Source organism: Strix aluco, chromosome 15, assembly GCF_031877795.1.
Source record: "Strix aluco isolate bStrAlu1 chromosome 15, bStrAlu1.hap1, whole genome shotgun sequence".
Taxonomy (NCBI): domain Eukaryota; kingdom Metazoa; phylum Chordata; class Aves; order Strigiformes; family Strigidae; genus Strix; species Strix aluco.
The window spans coordinates 9,861,545-9,889,001 of NC_133945.1; the positions used below are offsets into that span (position 1 = coordinate 9,861,545).

The following is a 27,457-nucleotide window of genomic DNA, read 5'->3' on the forward strand; positions in this document are numbered from 1 at the left end:
TAGGGAGTAGCCAAAGGATCTAGATCTTGGCTATGGCTTAAAGTTTGTCTTTTCAGTTGCGGGGGAGAAGAAAAGGAAAAGGATGTCTCTGAAGGACAGACCGAAGTGACCAGCATGTCTTAAATGTGAATTATGAGGTCTTTCTAAATGTAAATGCTTTGCCCTTTGGCAATCTTTTGGGTGCTTTTATATTTGCTTTAGGATGGTCACTGTCTTCAGACTAGTAATAGTTCTCAGGGATGGTCATGTTTTCCAGAGGGACAAACTGAAGTTGAGGAACAATTATGGTAATGGAGTTCTGTGAATAGCAGGTGTTTTCTATACCTCAGAGAGCATTTTTGTGCCTGGAGAAATCACTAAGCATATGAGCAAAAAGGACAGAAGACTAAACCTAGCTTGTCTAGAGATCAAATGCTCCACTAGGGTGAGTATTAAAAATAGTTTGGGGAGCTGAGGTGGTCTTGGTGCCTACAGCAATGAACTACATGTAGTAAGCCTACTTGAGTCCTGGGACATCAGAGGCTTATTTTGAGCTGACCTTCCATTAAAGGACTTGAAAAGACAGCCCTTGCAATTCAGCTTGTCCAACTTGATTAGATTTTATCTGGAGCTTGATTGAATTTGTGGACAAGGTTATGAAAATCAACATGACTATCAATGAAGTGAACAGTCTTTGAGGGGAGATTTGCTAGTATCCCAGAGGGTAGTGCTTTTAAGTTCACTTATGAATATTGGAATTCCTTGATTTAGTTACAGGTTTTTAATAGGACATTCTAGCTGATGTGCCATCAATATTACTTGCTTAACACATAGTTTCCGTAGTGCTTCTTACCCTGAACTTGGTGTTCACTTGAGTCTTAAGTATCCTGAAAGTAGAGTGTTTTCTTCCCATCTTAGCTGTTACCAAAGTGGTCTTAGCCCCTGGGAGCATAGCTTTTTAGGGAAAAGCTTTGATCCTCAAGCACAGCAGCAAAAATAGCCTTGCTCATTAGGGTGGAGTTGTGTCTGCTGTGCTTTGTTGCTCTGGCAGGTCAGATTGGATAGATGATGACCTCTGGATAGCTTACTTAAACAACACATCTTAATATTTGTGTAGTGGATATCAAAGTCAGACTCTCATTTGAGGACACAGGGATTTATAGCCTTTTTGTAAGATGAGAGGAAAATGAAGAAAAACCTTGATATCATCCCCCTGTGAATGGGGTAAATGACAAGTTTTAGAAGCAGCTATGCTGCCTACTGTTTCCTTCTTTTCCTGGCTCTGTTTTAGTAAGTGTGACATTGTCTACAGCTCAGAGACCCCACCAGTGGTGTGTTGAGTGTTTGCATGAGCGCAGTAAGAGCCAGCCTACCCATCACAGTACTGAATTGTCACAGCTTTTCGTGCTAGTGTTCTTGTTTTCCTTCTGTTGCTAAATGTTCAGTGGCGATGCTGGAGAAGAGAAAGAAAAAGAATCTCTGACATGTTCATATATAGCAGCAGCTGTTAATGGGGAAAGTATTACTTTGTCAATACTGGGGAGATCTCACTTGTTAAAACTATGCTTTTTACCTCTTTTTTTGTTGAAGTAAAAGCAAGTTGATGCAGAAATAACAGTAATTTAAAAGCTTGAGAACTATGCCCATATAAATGATTATGAACCTTTCTGGCTACTGCTGAACAATGAAGAAATCTAATCTTTAGCTGTCTGCTTGTCAAATGTCTCCACAACTAGTTTTGCTGTACGTAACTTAAGGGAACTAACAAAAGATGTGACAGATTTTCAAATTAATTTGTACTCTTAGTCCCTAAAAACTTTAAAAATGTTTTTGTACTGGGTATGCTGGCAGATTTACCAATTCTCTCTGACAGGAAGTGTATGGGAAGGGTGCTATATTATTTCTTGGAGATTTTTCTGTGTTTGAGACGACCATAGCACAAATGGGTGTGTGTGTGCAGGGAATCCATGTTTTTTGTCTTTAAGATACTAAATCTGCTCTTTGCTCTATCCCCAACAGAGCTGATAGCACAGATTGCTTCTGGGCCTCTCATTTCGGTGCAGAATTTGGTCATCAGGAGCCAAGCTTATCTATTTGACTTCATGCTAGTGTTTCTCATCTGCTTAAGTGCAGTTTGATCAGCTGAGGGGCAGGCAATTTAGGGGAGGCAGTGACATAAAACACAGCTGTTCTTGCAGTGGTTTGACTTTTGGTTTATAAATAGTGGGAAGCAGGTAGCTGTTATAGGCTGCGTAAACAATTGCTGTAATTACAGTTGTGTGATGGCAAAAGGGAGAGATGCTAATGCTTCTCCACCCTCTAATACGCTTTTCTTCTCCAGTGAAGAGATGAAGGTGGCAGTGTTGTATGTGATGGGACTCCTGAGGTTTGTAGCAGCTGGACTGTTTTAAAAAGCTAGAGGAGTTTTATGTGCCTATGTTATAAAACACCTTCTCCCTGTCCCACAATTCTGTCATCTTCCCCTGCTGCATGCTTGTAGCTTACCTGGGATCTTGTACGGGCCTTAGTAGTAGCCAGCATTAACTTGTCACGCTCTTTGTACGTTCACCTTGCCCTGGTTTCTGGTTTTGTTTTCAGGGGCCAACTCCGGAATGTAACAACAGAGAAGTTTGATTTGCTTTCTTTCAAAAATGGCAGAAGTTGAGCTGTTTGTTTTGCAGTTCAGTTTTCAGCCTTCTTCCTTCTGTTAGTTCTGCTTTTCCATGCTGAGAGTCAGCACTGTGCCCCCAGGTGCTGTCTGTGAAGGTGCACCTGATCAGTAATGACTGCTCAGAAGATGAGCTTCTCCTGCGTATACTGGGAAGTGGGGCAGAGGAGTTCAGGGTATCCTTCGCTTGGCTCTAACTCAGTACTTCTGGGAGATAATGATTTTGGGTCTGGTTGGAAAGAATTCTGGACATTTCTTGTGCTAGAGCTTGCAAACCATTTTTGAGTTCTTTGTCCAATTGCAACCATTTATATATTTTTGTGTGTCTTAGATTAATTTTTGCTCACATCTCATGGTGCTTTGGTTTAGGTCGTTGTGCTAGATGAAAGCTGTAACAGACTCTCCTGCTGTGAGCTGTCGTGCTCAGGCACTAGAACTGGTTTTCCTCCTCCACACCCATAGCACACTTCATGATCTGTTTTGTGGCTGTGGTGGTGGTAAACCCAACAGCTGGATCAGTTGCTTTTCCACATTATGCCAGTTTCTGTTCTCTCTCCTGCTTGTACTTCTGTGAGAATCTCTGACCTTCTTTTCTAAATGTTAGTGTAGTCTAGGACCCTGAGATTGGAGCCCTTTTCATAGGGAAGCTGAATTTGGGTAGCTTTCTCTGTTGTGACCATTTCCTCCCTTGCTTTCCTAAATTCATGGAGTGAAACGCCTACGTGGCGCTCATGCTGTGCAGTGATGCCTCTGAGGAGTATTGATACCTTTTGGGTGTCAGCACTTCTCTGACCTGTGTCAGACACGAGCACAACTGTGCACGCCTTACCTCTTCCCCTCCACCCCATCCTTATTTCTTCAGTACTGTCTTCCTGCTCGCCAAGGAAAACCGGAGCCGTGGTCTGAGGTGGAACATGGGATTGTACTGTACTGCTTTTGTTGAAATAACCTGGGGTGACTGCTCTGCATCGACCCTGGCATTCCTTTAACTGAGGTCCTGCCTGCTTTGGCTGTCTCTCCCTGATTGACCTCTGGTGGGGGAAGAGCGATCGATATTGCAATGAGCTGGAGCAGTAGCGGTGCTTGTCAGGCTGGGCTGGGGGGATGCAGAGGAGGGGTTGAGCAGGGAGCTCTCATGCGTGCTGGCAGCCTCCCACCTCCTGGGCTCGTTGCTGTGCAGCTCTGGAAGGCGGCAGCCAATGGGATTCAGGAGCATCCACGCAGTTGGGCTCAACGAATAACTCCCGAGGTGCCTTGTTTTCAGTCTGAAGCATGTAACTTCTCTATTGCTGCTTTTTTTCCCCTTCCCTACCTTTCCCTTCCTCCCCCCTCACCTGTGTCTTTTTGTTGTTCTGAGGAATAACATCCATGTTGTTGAGTCTCTCTCTGGGTCTCAAATGGTACTTGCTGCTTTTCTCATGCCCACAGAGCGGCTGTCCATGCTGTTTAGTGTGGGGGGAGATCTGTCACCTTTTGTTGCTTTGTGACCATGTCAGGTGGGGTAGGTCCTGCCAGCTGGAGGCAGACCCTGGGCTCCAAAGGCTTGTGCTTTGCTTAGCTCTCTAAGCAAGCCGAAAATAACCCTAAAATGGAGTTAACAGCCATTTCACTGCATGGGTTCTCCTCCAGTTACATGTGCCAGCATAAAAGTTGTATAATTGTGTAATGATTTGGGGCCCCCAGTGCAGGAGAGATGTTGACTAACTGGAGCATACCTAGGGGAGTGCCACTGAGATGGCTGGAGCCTGAGCTGTGAAGAGAGGCTGAGAGGCTTGGGACCCTTCAGTCTGGAGAGAAAGCAAAAGGTCAGATCCATGAGCAGCCTTTGCATACCTGAAGGAGGGACTTGGTGAAGATGGCTCTAGGCTCTTCTCAGAAGGGCCCAGCAAAAGGACAAGTGACAACAACCACAAGTTGCAATGGGAAATGGCTCTTGGGTGCAATCACTTACGAACATTTTTCTTTGTAGTGCTGGAGCCAAGGCTGAAGGAAGCTTTGGAAACTCTAGCCTTAGCGACACTCGAAACTTGCCTGGGCAAGACTCTGAGCAACCCCATCTATTAAATTAGCCCTACTTTTAGCAGCAGGTTGCACTACAGTGACCTCCAGAGGTCTTTTCCAGACTGTTGTTTTCTATTTTATGGAATCTGTGAAATTGAGGTTTGTCTCTGAAATCTCATGGTGATAACATGTTGACTTAGTGAAGTGAATGCTATAAAACAGGAGCTTTAAATGTGGACATTTAACACTTACTGGGATTAATCTTTCAGGTCTCTGTGATTTTCAGGTTACTGGGAAAGGATATGAGATTACTATGAATGCTGCTTTCCCTCTTCTCTGTGGGGTGCTGAGTTAAGGCTGAACGAACAGTTCTTTATTTTCCCAGTTACTTCCCCCCATTAGTGTGATCTTCAAAAGTATGCCTCACATTCACATATTCTCCATATAGTGCTTTTAAAATAGCCAAGACTAACATGAAACAGTCATTCTTATTTTATCTTTAATCAAATCCAGTGGTGTGCAAGTGGGTTACAATCTAACTGTAATGAAAAGCTAATCACCAGCCTTCTCCACCCTCTGGGATCCCAGGAGGTTACTGGAGCAGCACACTGCCCCAGTTTCTCTTCCTCGTGTGTGTGATGATTGAATCTTTTTGTTTTATTTGGTGTTCTAAGCATGACTCTTGATAAGCTAGTATGATAGTTGGCTGTTGCGTGTAGGGCCAGCGTTTGACAGATGACTGTAGAGGGGGAAAGCAACTTAAGCAGCTTAATAGGATTTAGCTCTGTCTACGCTGTCCTGCCAGAGCATGTTATAAACCACTTTAGTGGGGTTCCTTCTTTAAGTATAGCCATGACATCAGTGTAGGCAGAACCTCTATAAGAGCTCTGGGAACTTTCCTGAAAAATCAATCTCAAGATGCAATTCAGAAAAACTGATGAATGAATCCAAGTTCAATGAATCCTACCGGCACTGATCTCTGAGGGAGGGCTGTGTGCATATTAGTTTACCTATAAAGTGCATTGATTTCTAGTGGAAATGATGCACCTGTCTTGGGAAAGCAGAGCAGATAACAAAAAATCCTGTTAGGACACAGTGGGGCAAACCTGCTGCTTTTAACTGATGTAACTGCTATTACAGTGACATAGTCCCATGTCCTACATATTCCCAAAACTTGGTGGCAGAGGAAGCTAAGTGAGGTGTATTTGTCCCTAAATAGCTGATATAAACCCAGTACTTCATATTTTTTTAGGCCAGTAGCCCATGACAATGTTCGGCTTTATAGGCAGACAAGCCTTAAGACAGTTGAACAACTTTTCTTAGTTGAAAAGAGACAGTTTCCCTCTTCCTCCAACCCTGTGAGGAAATGGAGGAACTGTGAGGAGAGCTGTTCAGACCCGAAGCTGCAAAGTGAGATGTCTTCTGTAAAGACATGTTGTATCACCATATTTGACTTGTACCTGCAAGGTTTTTTAATCTATATGTACGTCTACTGTTAGCTGTGTCCTATTCTCATGAATGGCATTCAAATTTGAATGCCATAATGAATTTAAAAAGCATGTGCTCCCCTTTTTGTCAGCATAATGACTGGGCAGCAGAAGTGGAGGGGTAAGGCTGTGACCGTTTGCCAGAATGCTGCTCTTGAGGGGGCAGCATCTGACTGTACCCTGGTTCCTGAGAGGGCCATCTGCAGCTCTGCACTGCTTAATGGGGAAAGCTGTAAAGAAAGCATCTCTATTCAAATTTTATTTCCCTTCAGTATAGCTGCCGGAGGCCTTAATCCCTTCTCGGCATTTGGCGAGGAGCCTGCATGAGGCCTTTCTTAGCTCCTTAGCTGCCCTTGTGCAGGCTGCAGTGCTGAGCGGAGAAGTGGTTAATGAAGCTCCCAGTCTTGTCAGTGGTGCAGAAACACAGGCTCCAGCTGTGACTGTGGTGGGTCTTGGCTAGCTTGGATAGTTTTTTGATCTGCTTCCTCTTTTAGTCTCTCTATGGTATTTTTTTTTTCCTGGGTTTGAAGGTTCTCAATAGTGAATATTGGTTGTCTTTGTCCCTGAGGATTTTTGTTGAGAGCGTTTTTTTCTTCTTTAAAGAACGAAAAAGCGGAAAAAAAAAAAGCGAAAAAAAAAAACCCAAAATAAAAACAAGGAAGACTCGATGTGGAAATGTTTCCTGCACACGAATGAGCCTCTTTTGGGGGAGGGAAAAGTACAAAAAGTACAGCTTTAAGTTGAAGGGAGATATTTCCTCCTCTTTTTGTTTTTCCTGCCTTTTTTTTTTTTTAACCCTGAGTATATCAGTCTTCAAAGAAGAAGTTTGGAGTGAATTTATGGTGAGAAGTGTGGCACTTGTTTGTCTCTGACAGTTAAATGGCATGTTTGCATTGTTTGTGCAAGGAGGTCAGTTCAGGTCCAGTCAATAGATGGGTCAGAGGTCTGTGTTCCTCCTTTCCCAACTTACAGAAGATATCCCTATGGGATACTGCCCCTTTCCAGTTCTTTGCAGCCTCTCCACATGACTGACATACTGCATTAAAGCTGACTTCAAATACAAATTATTTTAAGTAAGATGTCAGATGGACTGCTAGCTGTAGCACAATGGGCTGTGACTCTTTAAAGATGTAGGGCAGTTTGCCTTTGATTTTGCTCTTTATCCTCTCCCAGAGGTCAGCCATCAGGGCAGCTAGACCAGTGTAATTTGCTAATATAATCAAGAGTGCTATTTCTCTCACCTTGTAGTAGGCTTAATGAGTATTATGAACAAGCCGAAGTTTTTGGTGTGTAAACAGCCATTGGGCCTGCTTCAGTTGTGTAGACAAATGCCAGTGAAGCTGAATGGGGTAAATATCAATAGAAGTGCAGTACCCCATTTTTACTTTTGTTGGGTTTTTTTCCTTGTTGTTCCAGAATTCTCAGTCTTGATTCTGAAGATTGACTTCAGGTTGTGAACTGAGAACAAACTGGACATGTTAAAGACACCTGTGTAACACCTTTCTAGCCCATTCCTGTCACTGACATATAAATGCAGAAGTCCAATTACAGCAACTTACCTTCCTCTCCATTCAGTGCTAATAGAAACAGTTTATGAAGTCATTTGCAGTGGATTTGTTATCTTGGCTATAAAATATTTCTGTTCCTCCTAATTTAATTTTTTTTAATTTAAACTCGGGTGCCTCCAAATGCCAAAGTGTATGCTGGAGCTTCTTACTGCAGCTTAAACATTTACCTAATAGCTGCTGTTTAGAAAAAGACCTCTTCATGGAGCTAATGATATAAACAAGTTGTATAAATGTTAGCAGGCACCTTAAGTTGCCTTTCAAGTCTAACATTAGTAACAATTTGATGCTGGAGTTTGCATTCCAATTTGGACTGACTCTCAAATTACTCTGCATCACTTTTGTGGTTCAATGCAGCAAACGTTATGCTTGAGTTTATAGTGTGCAGCAGTATATGCATGGCACAAAAACCCCTAAAACAAATGGGATTAAAATGGTGCCTGCAGAGATGTTACCATTGAGAATTTTCTGGGCAAGACATCATTCTGCAAATGATTCAAGGACACAACCCCACTGGCCCAGTGATGATCACATCTTCTACATTTGTCTTAAATTTTTTCATCTCTCTTGGGTTTCTTCATACTTTCTGTGTTCCTTTGGTACAGTTGGGACACATTTTCATAATCCTTCTGATTGCAAGGATTACTAATTCCTTGTTTCCAGGTATAGCTGATTTAAAAAAAAAAAAAAAAAAAAAGGGAGGGGGGTGTTTAATGTTCTTTGCAGATCAGTTATGGGTCTTGCCATAAATCATTGCTCTACCCTGAATAGACTCCTTAAATATAAGCTTGGTAGGTCTGAGCAGACATTGGACTACATTATTTGCACACAATGCTTGGGAACCAAGGTGAAGTTAGTCCTATTGTTGCACTTCTCCCCAAAGTAAATAAGCTTCCCTACCTGTTTGGGCTTGATCAGTGAGCCCTACCAAATCCTGGTTCCAGTCCCACCAAAATTACTTGCTGGTAGAAAGGTGCAGTGATGTCGTGAAGGGAATGAGGTGCTGTGCACGGTCCCGTAGTGGAAACTTGTGAAAGGCAGCTTGCCCTGGCTTTCCAGAATCGCTTCAGTCCAAGTGTGGCGGTTAAAAATATTTCCTCTTAAAATGAACTTCTTTCATGTGGAAATTTTGGAGACAAATTTGGAAACTCAGTGTGGGTTTTTTATCACTTGGGGTAGACGGGAAGTGGCCATACTTGAACTGTTTTCCTCTCAGCTGCTTTGATATGTCTGCAAGTCACGAGCTGCATAGAGAAGATGCCAGAAAAGTATAGTGAGAGGAAGAATGCCTGTGCTGGATGACTGTGCTTGTGTCCTATGCAACTGAATGTGTACACTGCTAAGAAATTCAAACAAATCTTCTTTGCCCAGCAAAACTTCTTGACTAACACAAGTGATGTGATACTGAATCACTGAAGACAGACCAGCAAGTTCAAAGTAATGACAGGAGCAAGCAGAGCTGCATTACCTACAGCGGTCTTGCTTATGGAAACACTGCCATCCCTGATGATGGGCCAGGCTAACCCTGTTGATGGGTTGATGTTCCTTTGGCGAGAGTTTCCACAACTGGGACAGGTTTTTGTTTTCTGTTCCACTTAGGGATGGCTCTGCTTGTTTCCGCTCTTCTTTCCCTCACTCCCCAATGCCTTGTTTATCCTCTTCCAAAGAGAAATGGTGTGTGAAAGCCTCTCTCAAAGCAGACTGGTGACTGCCTGCTAAAGGGGGTACTGCATGGTGTATGCAGCTTGCAGTGACCTCCCTGCCAGGCCTTTCCTGCTCTGGGCATCAGAGATGAGAACTGAGCTGTGTCTTCAAACTCTGTAGTGGCTGATATATTCTGATTTGGTTGGCTGGTTTAAGAGGAGATGATTAAGAAGATCAAAAAGCTGCTGTGAGCCTAAATATAGCATTTAATCTTAACCAGTGCTATGCCATTACCTATCCAGTGCTGGAAAGGACAGGGTTTAGGTCCCACAGAGGAACAGGAGACTTGTAGACTATGCATGTAATCATCTCTACTGAAAGACCCTATCTTTGTGGAGAACTCTTGAAACTCACAGGAGTGGTATGAATACTTGGGTTTCAAACCATATCTAATAAGAAACAGCAACAGCTAAAGAGCACCTAGCTTGCAGTAAAGCACAGACTCCTTACAGCTGGAGTCTTGAAAGAAAATCCTTGAGGTTGGCATCCACTCCAGAGCATGCATGGTCAGCATAGATAGATTAAAAAAAATGCAGTGTCCCAGCGCTTTGCTTGATAGTGTGTAAGGATAGGCAAATAGGAGAGATTTTTTTTTTCCCCCCTCTAAATGAAGTGAATTGTCTCTGAGAGCCCACGTTGTAAGAGGGAGAAGGGAGAAAGGATGGAAATTGGATTAAGTCACTGGGCTTCAGGCCTAGGCATTTCCTGCCTTTTTTTTTTTTTCCCCCCTTATTTTTTTCTAATACACTAATGCTGCCTAGCTCACGTGCTGGGCTGTGCAAGTGTGCCCTGGTCCCTGCAGCTTGGTGGTGCCATGTCCTGTCCTGCCTTCGGGGAGTTCCAGGCCAGCAGGAGCATTGCTGAGCTCCCGCTGCAGAGCTGGGGATGGGGAGTTGTCTTGGCATGGGAGTTGATACAGCACTTGGGCTTGAGCCAGGTAACACAGGCAGTGCTTGCTTATCCCTGAATTGTAGGAGCATTAAATTCATACTTCCTTTATAGCATGGGGTTTCTTTCCATTATCCTGTTTGCTGGAAAATTACCTTGTGAGGAGATTGTGTTTTAAGACTTTAATGGATGATACAGCTTTCTAACTAAGGAAATAAAGCTGCTTCTAAAATACCTTGAGTAGAGGAGCTGCTGTCGGATGGGAATGCGTGAGCTAATCTGTTGTGGAAAAGGAATGTCTGAAATTGTGCAGATCTGCCATGGGCGAGCTGGGCAAGCTGAGCATGGATGTGAGCAGTGCAGGAGACCCACCGAATTCTTCCAGCTATCCTTTTGGTGCCCTTCACATCGATGTTCCAAATATTTATCTTATTCTTGCCTTTAAACAAACGTAACTAATGGTTTTAACTTTGTCTAACTGGGAATACTAAGGAGGAGTAAACTTCTAAAGCTGAAGGCCTATTCCCAAGAGGTTTCCTTACACATCTTGCTGGTCTGGGATTTGGGACAAAGACCCGCATGAACACTGATGCATCCGTGGTGGTTTTTTTAGAGCCCTGCAAGGGAATTTGCAGAATCCCCAGAAAGGAAATCCGCCTTTTCAGCGAGAATGCTCATTTGACAAGCTGCCAGTTCTGAGCTAAGCCTCATTTAATAAAGATTTAGTCTGTGGGGACCTGTCAGTGGAAACTGAATTTGGTGAGAGTGTCTCATTCTTTTCATCACTGTAGTGCAGAGAGGCTTTCAGCCAGCATTATGGAGAAACTAGGGATAAGAACATCCAATTTAGAGGACCCCCTTACCTCTGGGAATGTTTCCTTGCTGTGTAAGATGGAGATTGCTGAGTTGGTAACAGCTAAGGGAATAAATGGATTGTTATTTGACATCAGCCCAATAGGACTCCAGTGTTCACTGCTGATTAGCATGGCTTAGATCTGCATTTGTGGGCAGAAAAAAAAAAAATTCCAACCCAGTTGTTAAGCAAATCCTTTCTACTCGGTGCTTTATGTTCCTCTTTGGTTTGTGATATGAGATGTTCTGATGAATTCTAGCACCTGCCCCATGTAACCTGTGGAAGTTGAGGTGTGCAGATGTACCTGCGCTATATATTGTTTAACCACAGCTCTCAAAACTCTGGTGGTGGTTGTATTGTGTGCTGGTTACTGCAATAAACCAAGCATCAGCAAGGTTATGTCTGTTTGGCCTCTGCATTGGTGGCTTCTGTGAATTGGACCAAATATAAAGGCAGCATTGAAAGTCTTTTAATTACGGAATAAGGGGTCAGAATGTTAGTATGGAGGAAATGATGATGAATCTTTAATCAACCTAGCCTTGTTCTCAGTGGTTGCCTGCACAAGGGCACTTGAGAAATTAATCTGAATTAAGTGGAGGAATAAATTCAAAGAAGATTAGTTAAACCACTTTAAATACACTAAAGTGAATTAAACTACACTGAATTAAGGCCATTCTAGTTAAACTACATTAAAACCCTGTGTGAACACTCATTTGTAATTAAAGTGGCTTTAGTTCACTGCTCTAATACCAATTAACTGTGGAATGCCCTTGCCTGTGTAGAATGGCTTCTCAGGGTTGAGGAAGCTAGCCTGTTAGTTTAACCAACTTGGTTTGAGATTTGAGGTATCTCAAGATTTGAGGTATCTAGTCATGCTGGATGTTTCAACTGTAGATCTGTTTTGCTCTAATGTGTCTAATGTATTGTCTTAAAGGTGATTTTTTTTTTTTTTTTTAAAAAGCATGATATAATCCTTGGCATTTTCTCTTTTTCAGAAGGGAAAGCCCATAGCCAAAAAAAGCAAAAGGCAAAGGCCTATATTGCTTGCTCCAGTGTGGACTTGCCCTATATATATCTATTAAAAAAAAAATATATAAAATCTACTGTACTCCTTTAACAGTGTGCTTTCTCTGGAAGATGTCTCTGTAAGGAGATGAGATGGTGGAACCTGTCCTCTGTTTCCATGGTGCTCTTCCATGCCGCTGAGGGATTCCTCACATGGGAGAATACATCTCAGTACCGTGGGAAAAGCCTCTTCCACAGCACGTTTCCTGCCCAGCCTTGCTCCTCTACTGTGTTGAGTACAGTAATTGGCCTGGGAAGGCCTGTCCCCCGGGCAGAGGAGATATGGATGGTTTAGTGCTGAGATCAGCAGTGGTTTCCGCATCCTCCCCCCACATTACATTTGCCAATACATGGTTGGCTGTGTTCCCTACCAAAGCCTGCATCCTTCTGTAGAGGCTGTGGGATGAATGACATCCTGAGACATTTAAGTATCTCAACAAACACTACGTACAGCATTTTTCAGAAATTAAAATCAAGTCTCTGAACACACAATGTGTTCAGAACAAGTTGATGATGGGGTCAGAGTGTCTTCCTTGTGTTGCCAGTGTTACCAAAAAAAAAAGCAGTTTGGTGGGACATAGCTACTTATCATCTATGAGTATGTAAGCTTCTTAGAGGTGTTCCTGAAGTCTGCAAAAAACGGTGTAGGAAGTAGTGTAGGCATGACACTATCCCACAGCAGTTTCTTTTCTTGCTAAGATGACTTCCGTCCTTCATGGAATAAATAGAGATGAGTGCTTCTTTGGCAGCAGCCCAGTTTGCTTCATTTGTTCTTCTGGGTGAACGTTTTTCTCTTCCCACACTCCTTTAACCTCTTCTCTCTGTTTTATTATCACAAACTCAAGTCACTGCATGGAAATCCAGAAGGAATATTAGTTGCAGATTCAGTGGAAAGCTTTCTTTTGGCAAAAGCTAACTTTAAGGTAAAACTATAAACAGTTCTCAATCTGGCAATGATTAAGACAGCTGTGTTGTTGAGATGCTCAAAAGCTGTAGCTATTTTGTTCTGTGGGTTGAAATTATGAAGTTTTTAAGATGAAATAACTTTTAAATTACTGATGGAAGATTAAAAGCAAAATCGCATGCTTTTCAGGAACCACCTGAAGGCTTTAGCTTTTGCTCTCAAGTTTCTTAATGAGGTTTTAGTGGCCTTTCTAACTAGTGGTAAAATAGCAGTGTTATCCAGAAATAGCTATCATCTACTCCATGTGAAGAGCTGCTCACTGCACCATGCTGCTGTTAGTACAGTTAAGGTCTAAAGAATGTGGTAATTGGAAGTTGGATAGGTTGAGATTGGCAAAACTTGTACTTAATAAACACATGGATTATTTTGAGCCCATTTGTATTCAGAATTAACTTTCTAAACCTGTTCTGCTGCCAGGACTTTTTGTGCCAAGTAACCTTCATGGCAGAGGTGACATGATGGTGTGAGGAAGGGTCCCTAAGCCAACACTCAGTACAGTCGAGTGACGAACAAACAGCATTTAAGGCAGTGCTAAACCTTGACACTTCATGTGAATGCAACCCAGTGTTTATCTCCTGGGTTACAGTGCTTCATGACTTTTTTTTTTAGGCTTTCTCTTCTAAATAAATATACTCAAATGTATCTTGTATATCCCTTCTCTCATGTTCTTACATAGATCATTTCTCTTTGATTACATATGTAGGATGGGATGGAGTATACATCCCTTAAGTGCAGTTTCAGCAACTAAAATTAGCCTCCTGGGACCACAGTCCACAAGTATATTCAGGTGACCAATGATGTAGATCACTGTTTGGAACTTGCAAGTTGAAAGCAGCTGGTTTATATGGAGATTTTTCACCTGGTAGACAAAGCTGTATATTGGTTTAGTTGATCCACAGTAACATAAGGCATGGTCTCAGAGACCAAGGATTGTGCTAACTGAAGGCTGATCTACATATATGTCCTTAGGTATAATATTAGCATCTATGGGTACCCTTATACCACATGGAAGAACTAACCAGCCCCCGGGTATTTTTGCAGGGATGTCTTTGCCATGCCCTGTGTTTCTTATTGTCATGGTGTCCCTCTCCATGCATGGAGACCTAGATGTTTTCTGCCCCTTTTTTGGCTTTTTACTCCCATTGAGAGAGTAAATACCAGGAATCTTGGCAACCATGCTGAAGTTGAGAAAGGCGATTAACAGTGTAGCAGGCTGTTGGGCACTGTCCCTGCACAAGACCGAGTGTATTCAGGTTTCATGGTGCCTTTCCAAGCTAGCAATTCTGCTGGTGGTTACTTCCCTGAGTACTGCTATTAACTTTTATTTTGAAAGTGCTTCCTAACACTGTAGCTTTGTCTCCTGCCAGTCTGGCTGATACCACTTGGATTTACACTCATTTTCAGGGACTGCTCTGTCTCCACTTCTGCCATTAGTGTCAGCACAGTGGTAAAATGTTGCTCCTCCAAGTTGTCTCCATTTTCCTGTAAGGGCAGTTCATGCATCATTTGCTGTAAAGGTTCTGATAGCTCAGCAAATGTTCGAAGACGAATTGATGCTCTTTTGTGGCAAAAGGCCCAGTGCATAATTTTACATTTACTCGGGATAATGTGGCCTTGGATAACCGAGTCCCAGATTTACTGTTGCAGGATAGAGTGTCTGAGGGTTTATCCAGTCTCAACCCCCCTTTTTTAAAATACTGTCATTTAATCCTGACAAGCAGGCACAGGCATATCTTTGGTTGCAACCAAGCTTTCACTGCCAGCCGGTCTCTGGGTCCTAAACTGACTCATCAGTCAGAAAGATTAATAACTACTCTGCTGGATGATTTCACTTGTTGTCATGGCACATATCCATTAATGGAAAACAAATATTCTCTGGAAAATGAAACACAGATCGTGGTGTAGTGGCCAGCCAAGTCCTTTTGGCCAGATGCATAAATTAAAGCGTATATTAAGTGTCCCTTCAAAGCGAGAACTTGAGGTTGCTTCTTTTGTCTTTTTAGTATTTGCTTTTTTTCTTTTTAATGGGGTCTGTTCCCCTACATCTGGAGGGGCAGTGCGAGTTTTTTGCTGATAGAGTTGCTGGGAGGATGTTTTCGGCTGAGTTCGCCTTTCCCAGCAGTAATGCTTTTTAGCATGTGCAGGAAGATTGAGGGTGTGAAGAAAGAAGTGCAGGCGAGCAGTGCAGGAAAGCTTTGCATTACAGCAGCCTGACGTGTTTGAAAAATAACGAATAACCCTGAGGAGCTTTGGCATGCCAAATTAGTATTGAGTGCTCGTACATGGCAAGCCTTCAGAAGTGGGAGAACGTGGGGCTCCGAACACAGCTTCCCTCTCGAAGGCCCCTTTCTGCTCAGGAGCTCAAACAGTGCGCACACCATCTGGCGTAATCATGGGAAAGGGGGAGAGGGCTTTTTCCCTTCCACCCCCACTCTTTTCTGTTAAAGATTTCAAAGTTCACTTGCCTACAACGGGACCGAGTTTCTGCATTTTAGTTTGGGAAAGCAGCACCTGTAAGCTCCCCCCATCCCGGTGTGCGTGATGGGCTTTGGGTGGGTTTGTTAAGGCTGGGAACGCAAACTGCCGCGGCTACGTGGAGTATCTGTCATGCAGCAGTTAGGTTTAACTAGTGTGAATCTTGTTATGTATGGCGATGGGCCCTACAGTCTGCACACACTGACGTTTGCTTGGCTGGGAAGTATGTTGTGTGGCTCATATAGTTTGCCAAGATAATAACTCAGCAGGAGAGTACCTATGGAGCAGACCGGGGGACAGAAGGGGCAGAAGAACCTATGAAGAGCAAGTTACTACCAGACCTTGTTAGAAATGGTCACCAGTTCTGTTGAGAATCTTGCTTTAATCGCAGCATTCTTTGTTTCGTTTCTTTGACCAGGAGGAAGTTATTGTTTCAGTCAGGAGGAAGTGTATAAATGTTCTTTAAGGAATTTCTGCATGGGGAGGAAAAGAGATACTGATTAAAAAAAACCTACAAACCTTTGTTTTAGGTTTGCTGATACAGATCTACGTCTGCCTTCCTGCTATTGGGGTAGCGGTGGGTGACTTAGGCCCTTTCCAGATATTGAAGTAATTTCTAAACCACTACCAAGGGTTTATCCAAAAAAGCTTATGGGTAAAATACTTCATTCATTCATTCACATGGGTAAGTGTGGCTGGATTTGGTGTTAGAATGGATTTTTTTTTTTAATTATTTTATTTAACAAAATTGTTTTGCATTTTTGGGTTTTGGCCAGGATTTTTTGAATAAAAAGAAATTGGAATGGACTTAAACACTTATTGCTTCCCTTTCCTCTCTGGAATATCTGACTAGAAATATGTATAACACAATAACTCAGCTTGTGACGGCTTCAAGCCGGTGTGTCTATAGCATCCATGTTTGTTGTACCTATATATGTGGATGGTATATGGAGGGGTTTAGCATTTATTCTAGGTCTACCTTGAACTGAAGCATTGCATGGGGATTCTTTTTTTTTTTTTTTAAATCAATCTCACGCATGTATAATAAATTCCACCCCCTTTCAAGCCCACTCATGCACTTGGATTTCTAATGAATAAGCCTGCATACTTATTCATGAAGATTAAAGAACTGTAGAGATAGAGGCAGCTGGCTGAACTATTTTTTAATTTTTTTTCTTTAAATCTGCTGACCTCTGATGAGAAGTAAAGAGGAAACCCTTCCTGATTCACTTAGGCTGTTTGCAGACTGGGACAGACAAAATGGCTCAGCTATTTACTGCTTAGGTACAGAACATGGTTTCATAGAGTGGGATGCAGAGAGGGGAGAAAGTGGGGCTAAAAACCTCCTGTTTGTATTTTTAAAATATTTAAAAACCACAAACCAACTTGTTTTCAATGTATGCCTTCAGTGCTGTCTTGTTGCAGAGCCCTTGACCATCTGGGCGCTGATTCACATCCTCTGCTGTGGCTGTGCCCTGGTCAGATGTGACGCCTGTCTCTGTTTTCCGCAGGCCCTGTTGCTGTTGGGTGGCATCGCGCTCTCCTGCCTCGCTCTGGACCTGCTCTTTCTCTTGTTCTACTCGTTTTGGCTGTGTTGCCGCCATCGGAAGAGCGAAGAACATCTAAATGCTGACTGCTGCTGTACGGCATGGTGTGTCATCATCGCAACCCTCGTGTGCAGGTATGCTTGATGCCTGAAAGGGATCTTCCCTGTTGCTTGGATTGGCGTACCTGTGCATGCATTTTCATGCTTGGTACGCTGTGTCTGTAGTTAATGTCAGTAATCTCTCGTTCCGCTTGGTGTATGCATGTTTTAAATATCTGTAATGTATTTTCTTCCTTTCTGCCACTTGCTGAACTGCCTAATGGTTTGAGCAATGTGAAAAGGAATAGCTAATGCCCTGCTCTTAAATACTTTGCAAGTGGTAGATCAAGGACACTGCGCCCTTAGAAGCTTATCGCTTAAATAGGGTGGATACAGTTGAAATATTTATCAGGTCTAGGTGGAGATTTCTTAGAATCTGGTGTCCAAAAAGAATGTGTGGGAGAGTAGATTAGGAAGAAAGATGCACAGATGATTCTTTTGGGTTTGGAAGTATTGGTATTTGACTGGAGTGGATGTTCAGATTTTGCAGCCTGTGTAAGACACTGCTGCATTTCATTATCTGTACTAATGTGCTGTCTCTAAGGGTTGCTAGTAATGGTGCTGGTGTCAGCAACGTTTGATGTTATGACTGAACAATAGAAGCTGTTGTAGGTGAGGTGAAAAGAAGGGTTGCTGAAAAACAAGAAAAAGTAGTTAATTAGTGGATAATGAGTGCAGAAGAAATTAAAAGGTGAGAATTTACGTTTTGTTTGTTTTCTGCGTGATTTGGTGGTTTTTTTAGGTAACACAGATGAGGATCCCATTTCCTGGAAAGTTAACAATGGGGGCATCTGAAAGCAGGGACATGTTTGCAGACTTCTGGAAGGAGCCTTGGACTTTGTTTTGACTTGGGCAGAATGAATACTCTGAGCTGTAAGGACATATGCCCTGAGATCAAGCACTGCATTTCTTACCAATTCCAACCATCATCTACTCTTGCCCAAGACTCCAGGTGCTCTTAGTTGTCCCTCTGCGTGACTGACAGATCTGGGAGCAGACCCCTAGGAGATAACAAGAAGATTGCATTTTGCAGTGTCTTGTGCCTCACTTTTTGTATTAACCTGCTGATAGGTGGTGGATCTTTTTGTGATGTGGTATGTGATCTTTCTGGAGGTGAGCATGTTGTCTGAAGGTCAGGCTTAGCTGTTCAAGGGCTAGACTGTGCTACTGATGCATTCGTGTATTTGCTCTTTTGAGGCCCATGCTTAAGAGAATAGAAAACCCCTGAAGTACTGCAACAAACACTGCAGAGCAGACATTATGTTGTGAGTTTAGCAGCTGGGGATGGATTTGCCTGTAGAGGCAGGGGCTCAGCGTTGAGGAGAGCTAGTGCACTAGCCAATATTCCTGCCTTTGCAGGGAGCTCTTCTGTGCTTTGCTGAATGCAATAGGCGCCTGGAATGGAAAGGCAAACCAGAGAGCAACTTGCAAAGAAGAAATCTTAGCATCATTCACCTTTCTTTTAGTCATCTCAAGAGCTTCAGCTGCATCTATTCCAATCCACTGAAAGTGCTGTGGTCCTAACCCTTTCTTGCAGAAGCTCTAGCTGATGCTATTTATAGTTTTGCTGCTGCTACAGGCTGTTGTTATGCAGTGTATGTGTCCAAGACAGCTGCTGCAGAGTGTGGTAGTTGTATTTCCTTTTAATTGTAGAAAGGGTGAGGTATTCTGTGTGTCTTCCAGAGTGTGCATGAGAGAATTTAAAGTTGGAAGGTCAGCATATACATTCTGGTAAAATTGATGTGACTCACAGTCAAGTCCACAAGTCAGAACTGCTTAGACTTCTCAAAATCTGAACTGTTGGTTCTCATCCTTGGTGTACCATTTGGTTTTGCAAGTATTAAACGCAGGAGTATCCTTAAAACTAAGATTCTACCTGAATTTACAGTGATATTGGATGAATATTTGCCTTGACTTTTTAAATTGTTTTAAATTTCCACTCTGAAGTCAGCATGCTTGAGCAACAGCAGGTTGGTACCATCCGTGGGGAGTGAAGGTGCTGTCCAAGTGCTGCCACTCTCCTGCAAAGCTGAGGTTGGTTTTCTGCCCTTCTTGCAGCAGCTGGACGCGACAGTGCACTTGAACTGGTGCCTCTTGGTGGTCTGTGCTCAGCATCTGGCTAGGAATGCAGATGCGGCTTCCGACAAGCAAGGAATCTAATCTGTGCTAGCAGGAAGTCCCAGTTAGATAGCACCAGTTATAGATTAGTCCGCTGGATATATCCTGTCCTAGCTGTGTGTTACACGTAGAAGTGCCAGAGCGGCAGATGCTGTTACGTTTCAGAGTGGTGGGGAATAAGGCTATTCTGGATGTCTGCCTGGCAGTTGGCTGACCTGGGAGGCAGTTTGTACCACCGTACGCAAGGGGAGAGAGGTAGCTTGGATGCCAAAGCAGCGAGAGGTTCCGAACAGCAACTGGGCTGGTCTGTCTGAGTACTGTGGACTATTGTTTTCCTAGCTAAGAACTAGTTAACTCTGGTTAAGTCCAGCTGTCCTAGTACATGCTTATTCAGGTAGTACATAATCCCAGAGGGCTGTTTGTACTGTGAATCCTGCTGAGTGCTGTGGATCCCTGTTTCCTAATGACTCGCTATTTCCTGCTGAGCAAAAGGGAGAATGCTGAGCCAGCAGGATGATGTAACTGGTTAACAGGAGCTCTCCAACAAAATATCTTTCTAATGAGTCTTCCCAGTTGCTCTAGCCACAAAACTGCAGGAGTGATTTGTCTAGATTATTCCTTGAATACTTAGTTAATTTCTAGTCCTTACCAATTTTGATGGGTTTCTGTGTATGGGGAGTTGTCTTATAAATCATCTCATCCACCAGTTAGGGGACCCTAACTCTCCCAGAAGGGAGCTCAGCTCTGAAGGTGGGTAGAAAGCTTTGTGGAGAGGGTATCTGAAAGAAATGGGTAAAAATAGATGGTGAAAACTTTCTTTCTCAAGTGCCAGTAATAGCGCTTTCCCTTGGTGTGAAAGTGCAAGGTGGTAATTAGACAGACAAATTAACATTCCTCTTGAGAACATGCAGTCTAAAAAGGGCTCTCCTTATGAAGTTCCTGTAATTAAAGATGACTTGGTATAGTTAGATTATTCATTTCTAAGGATGTGATGTGAATGGCTAGTGTTTGTCTTTTCAGACTGGTGATTGGGTACCCAGAGGGGTTTTCACTGTGTGTGCGTGGTATTACAACAGCAGGGTCTCACCACCAGAAGTCATGTATATGCTCTCTGTATCAGATTAATGCTCTGCTGTTCATGTATACCTTGTGTAATTCAGAAAACATTTTTTTTGCAGGTCGCATTGCAAGCTATTTCGGAATTACACTTGATTTTTCTTTTCTGGTTCTTTATCAAGGGACGTCCTAAGCCCATGTGACTTTTGCATACAAACAACAGGAAAGCTATTCTCCAGACTTGAATTTCTTGAGTCTTGCTGAAAAGTGATACTGAAGTGTGTGTACATAACCTGCAGTACTTTAAATCAAACAGTGTATCTGTAGGAATGCATAGAAATCATGGCATGCTGCTCTTCTGTCTCACGTCATATAACTCTTCAAAGAGCTGGTATGGTGTCCTGTCTCTCTAGTGTGTTTCTGTGGGTGTGCACCAGGGATGATAGTGTTAAGCTCAGGAGTGTGGTGTTTTCTTGACTTAACATAAGTGGGTTTCCTAAAACTTACCAAAATGACTGAGTAGTCAAGTGACTTTTTAAATGGAGTATTGAACAGCAGGATCAACTTTTTTAATGGCCTGTAAGAACTTGATAGATTGATTTTTATTTTTTTTAATTTGTTTTTAAGATTTTTGTTCAAAAATATGAGTGAGAAGGAAGGCAGGGGAGAGGTGGGAGTAGCGGAAGCAACAGGAGACTGACAAAGGTAGGTTGAGGATGAGGAATTGAGGTTGGGACGATATGGATTCAGGAGGAGAGGGGGTGGGGTATGCCAGGGAGCGAAGTGTGACAGAAGCCAGAATAGCAGAAGTGGAGATGACTTTTCCTATAGGAGCATTGAAAATGCGTTGGAGTATCTTCCAGAGGGTGCTAGGGTGGAAAAAAGCTGTGTCATTCAGGAATGCTGTTCTTGTATCCACACTGCGTGACAGAAACGCAGGCTTCCTCATTGGGTGATGATTTTGTCATCCTGTACTGGGAGACGGATCTGCTATATCTTAGGCTACAGAGCCTCCTGGGTTTTGTGCAAGGAACCATGTGATTTGTCCTGACCTCGAGGACTTACGCTGTTGGGTTAAGATGCGTTGATCTATTTTTACTTTAAAAGAGCACATTTAAATAAAGGAGCCCCTCTGTTTCCCTTTAATCAAGTAAAAGGTAGTTAAAAACTAGTGCAAATCCTTAAATCTGCTTTAAACAATAGGAACTTATACCAGTGTGTGTAGGTAGGGATTTGAAACAACTGTTGGATTTAGATGAAGCCAAATGCAAACAGAAAACTAAACAGCAGCAGTTCTCTCCTCCCCCCAGCAGATACCCCGCTGCCTGCCCTCCAGCTCTGCCCTTGCCTCACTCACAGTGTGGGTCTGGGCAGCTGCCCCCAGCCTCGGCTTCTGGGCTTCAGGGGTGGTTTCCTTCCCTCTCTAGCGTGGTGGAAAGGGGAACTGCCACAAAACTGTACAGCTTGCTCCTAGGAGAAGGAATGGCTGTGTAAGTGGCCCTTGATAGCACAGGGCATGAATGCAGAGCTGGCTTTTGCTGGGCAGTAACGGAATGAATAATTAATGCTTTATGTGTAGTTTCCAGTGGATGTGTGATACGCATGTTTAGAGGGATTTGTAACTTGAATTAAAAGGCTTTTGTCCCAATTCCTGTTGCTCTAGTGTTTTCTTGCAGGAGTAGTGACCGTGCCTTGAGCATTAAAGGCGGTCGAAGCTGTGGTTCATACAGGGCTGGATGGGAAGCCTATGGATGGCTGCTGGAGTAGTTCTGCCTTGAATAGGGCAAAGAGTTTCAAGTTACTTGCCTGTAGTTGCTAGCACTTCATAAATGGTACCTTTGAGTAAACTGGCTAATGTACCTAGCTGTGCTGCATCTTTAAGGTCAAGATGACTGCTGCTACTTCAGAGTACCGTTTCTGAGTCTTTTCCACCAAAACAGTGCTACTGTGCTGGGAATACTGAGAGTCAAGCAGCAGGTTTTGGGCACTTACCAAGTCTTTGCTGAAAGAACAGGCTTCTAGTAGCTGTGACAGGCTGAATAAAAATTTTTCACCAATTAAAGGGGTCAGGTCTGCATATTCCGTGTCAGAAATGTTCTGGAACTTATTTGGTGTCTATAGTTGAAAAAACTGTTGAAGTTTGCTGCTGCTCTGGAGAGTGAAAGAGTATGTCTGAATTTATTTGCGCTGATAAAACAAGGGACAATTCAAGACAGAGGTTGCTGAGTTGCCTTATCCTGAGCATAACTCTGGAACTGCAATCTCTCCAGTTCAGGAGGAGGGAGGGGGGTGTGTCTCTCTTTATTCCCTCTATCCCTGCATCCTAGGCGTGTGTTATCAAGCTCTGATAATAGCCACAACCAGGGAGGAATGCAGAGGGCTTTTCTCTATTTAATTATCAGCATCATTTGCATTTGGAAAATGTTTGAGGAATGGTGTTCATGAAGAAAGAGACTGAGTTCTTGTGTTACCACCAAATATTAAGCGTTACATACCTACTACCTCTCTTTCTGTATACAATGTAGGCTGCATACTGTCCCTGGAAGACTCTTCAGTTGAGGCTTTTATGGGCCAAGCTCTCTATAATTTATGGAGATTCAACTGTTGGAAAAAGCATGAGGCTGACACAGATTTTCATAGTAGCTCCACTTCCAGTGCCTGATCTTTGCTTCTATTTCTTGTATGTATGAGGAGAAAGTAGAAATGCAACCAGGCGAACTATATTGTTCTGCTCACTGCTCACTCTTTCTGAAGTCGATGAGCCCGGGAAAGGAGAGGGATGGATGTTGTCTTCCTGCAGGAGAGGAGTGAGAGCAGAAACGGTTGTTTGGCTGGCAGATTTATGTATGTGCCAGAGCAAATCTGTGCAAGGGTCTGTTATCTAGACAAAGCCCACTCTGGCCTGCCTGCTTGGGTTCATTTCCCAGCCAGTGATGATGGTGAAGAATGCCTAATGTCCTCTAGTGACCCTTCCTGTTAAACAAAGGCACTACACTTACTTGTTCTGAAAGATGTTTGGCTTGTTTCCTTCCTCTCTTATTCCTCCTTCAAACCAACTTTGTGAGGGCAGTGTTAGAACCCAAGCACAAAGTTGTAAAGAAACTAAATGTTTCATCCAGAATAACTTCAGATTTACATCAAAACCACCAGCACCACCTTCATTTCTGCTAACACAAACACAATCTTGGTGTCTTGAGAACCTTTCCAGGAAAGATCCTGGGTGCTCTGAAGCTAAATATGACACAGGAATAGGAAATTTGTATCTTGGTAATCTTTATTTACCATGAGTTTAGTTGCATGACCCCTTCACAAGTTCTTTCCTACTCTGTTATTAGGAAAAATGGGTTTGGGAGAAGACGTGTGAGTTCCTGCAGTGATGTCTTAATAGAAGATGTATTGCTGACTTGCATGAGATAATCTCCTGGTTGCAACTCATTTACAGGATCTTCCTCCTTTAAGTGAGGCTTAAGCTAATGTGGTTTACTTTATAATTGGGACAGACTGATATGTGTGGACAGTTATGGCAAATCAGCTGATAGGTGGTAATTTGCTAAGCAGCTGGAGTTGAATTGTGTCTGCAAGCTTGAAATTCACTTGCTTTAAAAATAAATAGGCCTTTTGTCCCAGTAAGTTATTAAGCCTTCCTTCCCAGTACTCTGAATCAGTGAGACACAAATGTTTCTAATGGGAAAATAAATCAAGATAGATGGTGTTCATAGATATTTCACAGTGTAGAGAAGAGGGCATGGAAATTGTATCTAGAGGAACCACCACCATGGGCAAGTAGTCGATGCAAGCTCTTTGTGTCCTGCTTTTAAGAAAATGTAACGAAACTATCTATTTTATGTCCAGAGAAGGTATGCATCTCCTGACAGCAATGGCAGCTCTTGCAGGAGCCACTGGCGAGCCGCTTGGCTGGCTGGATTTCTGGTTGCCCATGGCTAGGTCTGAACTCTCTTAACAGTTTTTGAACAGATTTCATTATGGTACCATAAATGAAACATACATCCTGAGAAGGGATGGTGTTCTGCTGTTCATCATATGGATGCTATACAGGGAATCACTGGCTCTGTGGAAAACATGGGCAAATGTTTACAGGTGAATTTTTTTAGTGGTTGTTGAGGAGCATGACTACCCCAGCTACCCTTTGAGAAGCATGAGGCTTCCCTTTCTGTGGAAAGTGATGATGTGACTACCAGGGGTGCTGTAGCAGAAAGGCATGCATTCTATAGCTTTCCTCTTAGCTTTAACTCTACCCTTTCTTGCTTTCTTTCTCTGCAGTGCTGGAATTGCTGTTGGCTTCTATGGGAATGGAGAGACCAGCGACGGCATTCACCGGCTGACGTACTCGCTACGCCATGCAAACCGCACTGTGGCAGGTGTCCAAGACCGGGTAAGCACTAGGAGAGACACGCTAGCAAATGGAGAGTGTGGGAATAAGCAGACTTGCTCAGCACCTTTTCTCTTGAATCTGGCTGTGCCTGTATCTCTTCCTATTTTTTGTTAGTCTCTGGGCTTAGAGATGTGCTAAAATTTCCATTAATGGAGTGGTGATTTCTTCAGCTCTTCTAAAAATATCAAAGAAAACACAGCTTGTTAAATGAAGTCTTCTTTTTTCTAGGTTTAAAAACAGCTTCTGATCAGCTCTCTTCCACATCCGGAAGAGGAGGCAGGCCAAAGCAGACAAGTGTTTTAGTAAAATGTACCATTTTAGTACAATCAGTTGTTCCTGTGCTACCTGTAATTTCAGGGTATCATACTGCAACCCTGATGGCCGCAAAATGTTGCACGTGTTTAAAGGCTCAGCTGAGATGCCCTCATTGGACTGCTTGCAAGCGATTTACTTTATGATGCTTGTAAGTTGCTTTTGAAGGGTGAGCAGTCTGAGCCTCTTAAAACCAGAGGACTGGTAATCTGGAAGCTGTCCATGACTTGCTAGTAAGAATGAATCCTCTTTTACTTCCTTGACTTCCTGTCCTTTAATTGTTTTTATCTTTTTTTTTTTTTTTCTTTTTCCCCCTTCTTCTGTCCCAAACTATAGGTACTAGATACAGCAGTGGCCCTGAACCAAACAGTGGAACCAAACTTGCTCATCCTGGAGGAGATGTTCTCGAAGCAGACAGACTACCTGCATATAATCCAGAAACTGCAAGGTCTCTTGGATGATCTGGTCAGGCAGGCAACTGAGATCCCCTTTTGGAAGAATGAAGAGCTGTCTCTGGAGGAGCTGGCAATTCAGATTGACCTCTATGACTGGTACAGGTGTGTAGCGTGCTGTAGTGTAGTGATTGTAGCATCTGTTTTGACCTGTTTTGCAGCAGTGATGTGTGTGTTCTGGGTGACTGAGCCAAAGGCTCTATTACTGCAGGTGCTCTTGGCTCACGCAGCTGATTTGTTTCTTACAGTAAAGTTGCTTTCAGTTTAAATCAAAATGCATGAGAAAAACTTTTTTTGTAACTTTTCTTACTGGCTGAAGGGAAATGTTCCCAATGTGCAAAATCTGTAGTTTGTGTTCTAACATAGAGGAAAACCAGCCCCAGAGATAGCTACTGTGTGTCCTAATAAGTGCATTGTAGTTCTATGACGTTAACTAAATAGAGTTAAAAAAGCTGCACTGCTTCTGTAAGTTAACACCATTCCTTTTTATTAAACCTATTTAATAAAAGATTTCATCAGCTCTGCACAAAATAAAACCTCTATCCACACATGTGGAATAAATAACTGAAGCATTTTCTAGGAACAAATGTCTAGGAAGTTCAAGAAGCTGCAGTGCCTCTTCTTCACCTGATGGTGTCCAGTTGCATATGACTTCACACTAGAAGAAGATTAGCAGTCTCATTTCTCAATAACTCTGTATGCTGGGCATGTTGTGTAAATGCTTTTACCTGCCTTGACTCCAGGCCCAGCAAATATCCAGAGCTTTCTGGAGATTAATCATTAGTGATGGCTTTTACTTGAAGAAAAGAATGGCTACGTTTTTCCCATTGAGTCGCACTAGCTTCTTGATCTGTGCCTTTTGTACACCAGTTTCCCTTTGCAGACTATGTTTTTGTTTGCTGCAGGTGGCTGGGATACCTGGGCCTGCTCCTGTTCCATGTCCTGATATGTTTGCTGGTGCTCTTTGGGCTCATTAGAAACTCCAGGGCCATTCTCATGGGGTAAGTCCTGACGCAGGCACAGTGCATAAGGAAGGCCAGCTCAATGCAAGTGCCTGCTAGTTTGAACCACTAGACTGTTGTCAGTTGCTATCAAGGACTTCTGAGACTGAATATCTTAGATTTGCCTCTCAATGTAGAGACTCTGTAGAGCATAGCTCTGTGGGTAGGATCAGGGCTACGTAGGAGAAATGTTCACGGGAAAGTTCTTGAGTTATAAAATGCAATGGTACTGTTGTCCATTGCTTTCTCATCGAAGATGAGGAACTCATCTGGGCAGTCTGCCTCTGCTGGGTAGCATTGGTAGCCTCCATTTGCTGGGAGATAGTAATGTGAACATTGTCCCTTAAATTTACAGGCTTTAAAAATCTCCCTTTAATTCTCTACAGTTGTGAAAGCATTGCATGTGTCTACACAACCTGGTAGCATGCCTTTTGTGTCACGATCTGCTCTTGTTTACCTTTAGTTGTCACACCTGAAGAAATGTTAAACTGAGAACAAGCAATGGTTTGTACAGTTATGAGGAGGAGTCTTGTTGCCATGGTACTGCAATATTAATGCATGTCTGTTTCTAAAAAGCACTGCAAATGTTGCCATGTTCAGGCCCCGTTACAAGAAAAAGTATTTCTCTCCCTACATTGTAGACTCGTTTATCTTGGTATATTTGGCAACGATACTGGTATCATAAACATAGTGACAGTTTGACAAGTGACATGGCCAAGAGTTTCTCCTGGTACATGGTGATGCCATTAATAATTGGAATGCGTATTCAGATTTGTTATTTGCCAGATGACTTCATACCTGGCAGGTTATACAGACAAAAGTCCAAGTGTA

At 42.9% G+C, this 27,457-nt stretch overlaps 1 protein-coding gene across 3 annotated transcripts in view; it reads left to right on the forward strand.

Annotated features, from left to right (window-relative positions):
• Positions 1 to 27,457, forward strand: part of TTYH3 (tweety family member 3) — a 79,454-nt gene that overhangs the window by 22,966 nt on the left and 29,031 nt on the right. For all 3 annotated transcript variants that reach the window (XM_074840346.1, XM_074840347.1, XM_074840348.1), the window contains exons 2-5: positions 17,161 to 17,330; positions 24,750 to 24,861; positions 25,510 to 25,730; positions 26,531 to 26,626. In XM_074840346.1, coding sequence (XP_074696447.1) covers positions 17,161 to 17,330; positions 24,750 to 24,861; positions 25,510 to 25,730; positions 26,531 to 26,626 — 599 coding nt within the window. The remainder of the gene's footprint in view (positions 1 to 17,160; positions 17,331 to 24,749; positions 24,862 to 25,509; positions 25,731 to 26,530; positions 26,627 to 27,457) is intronic.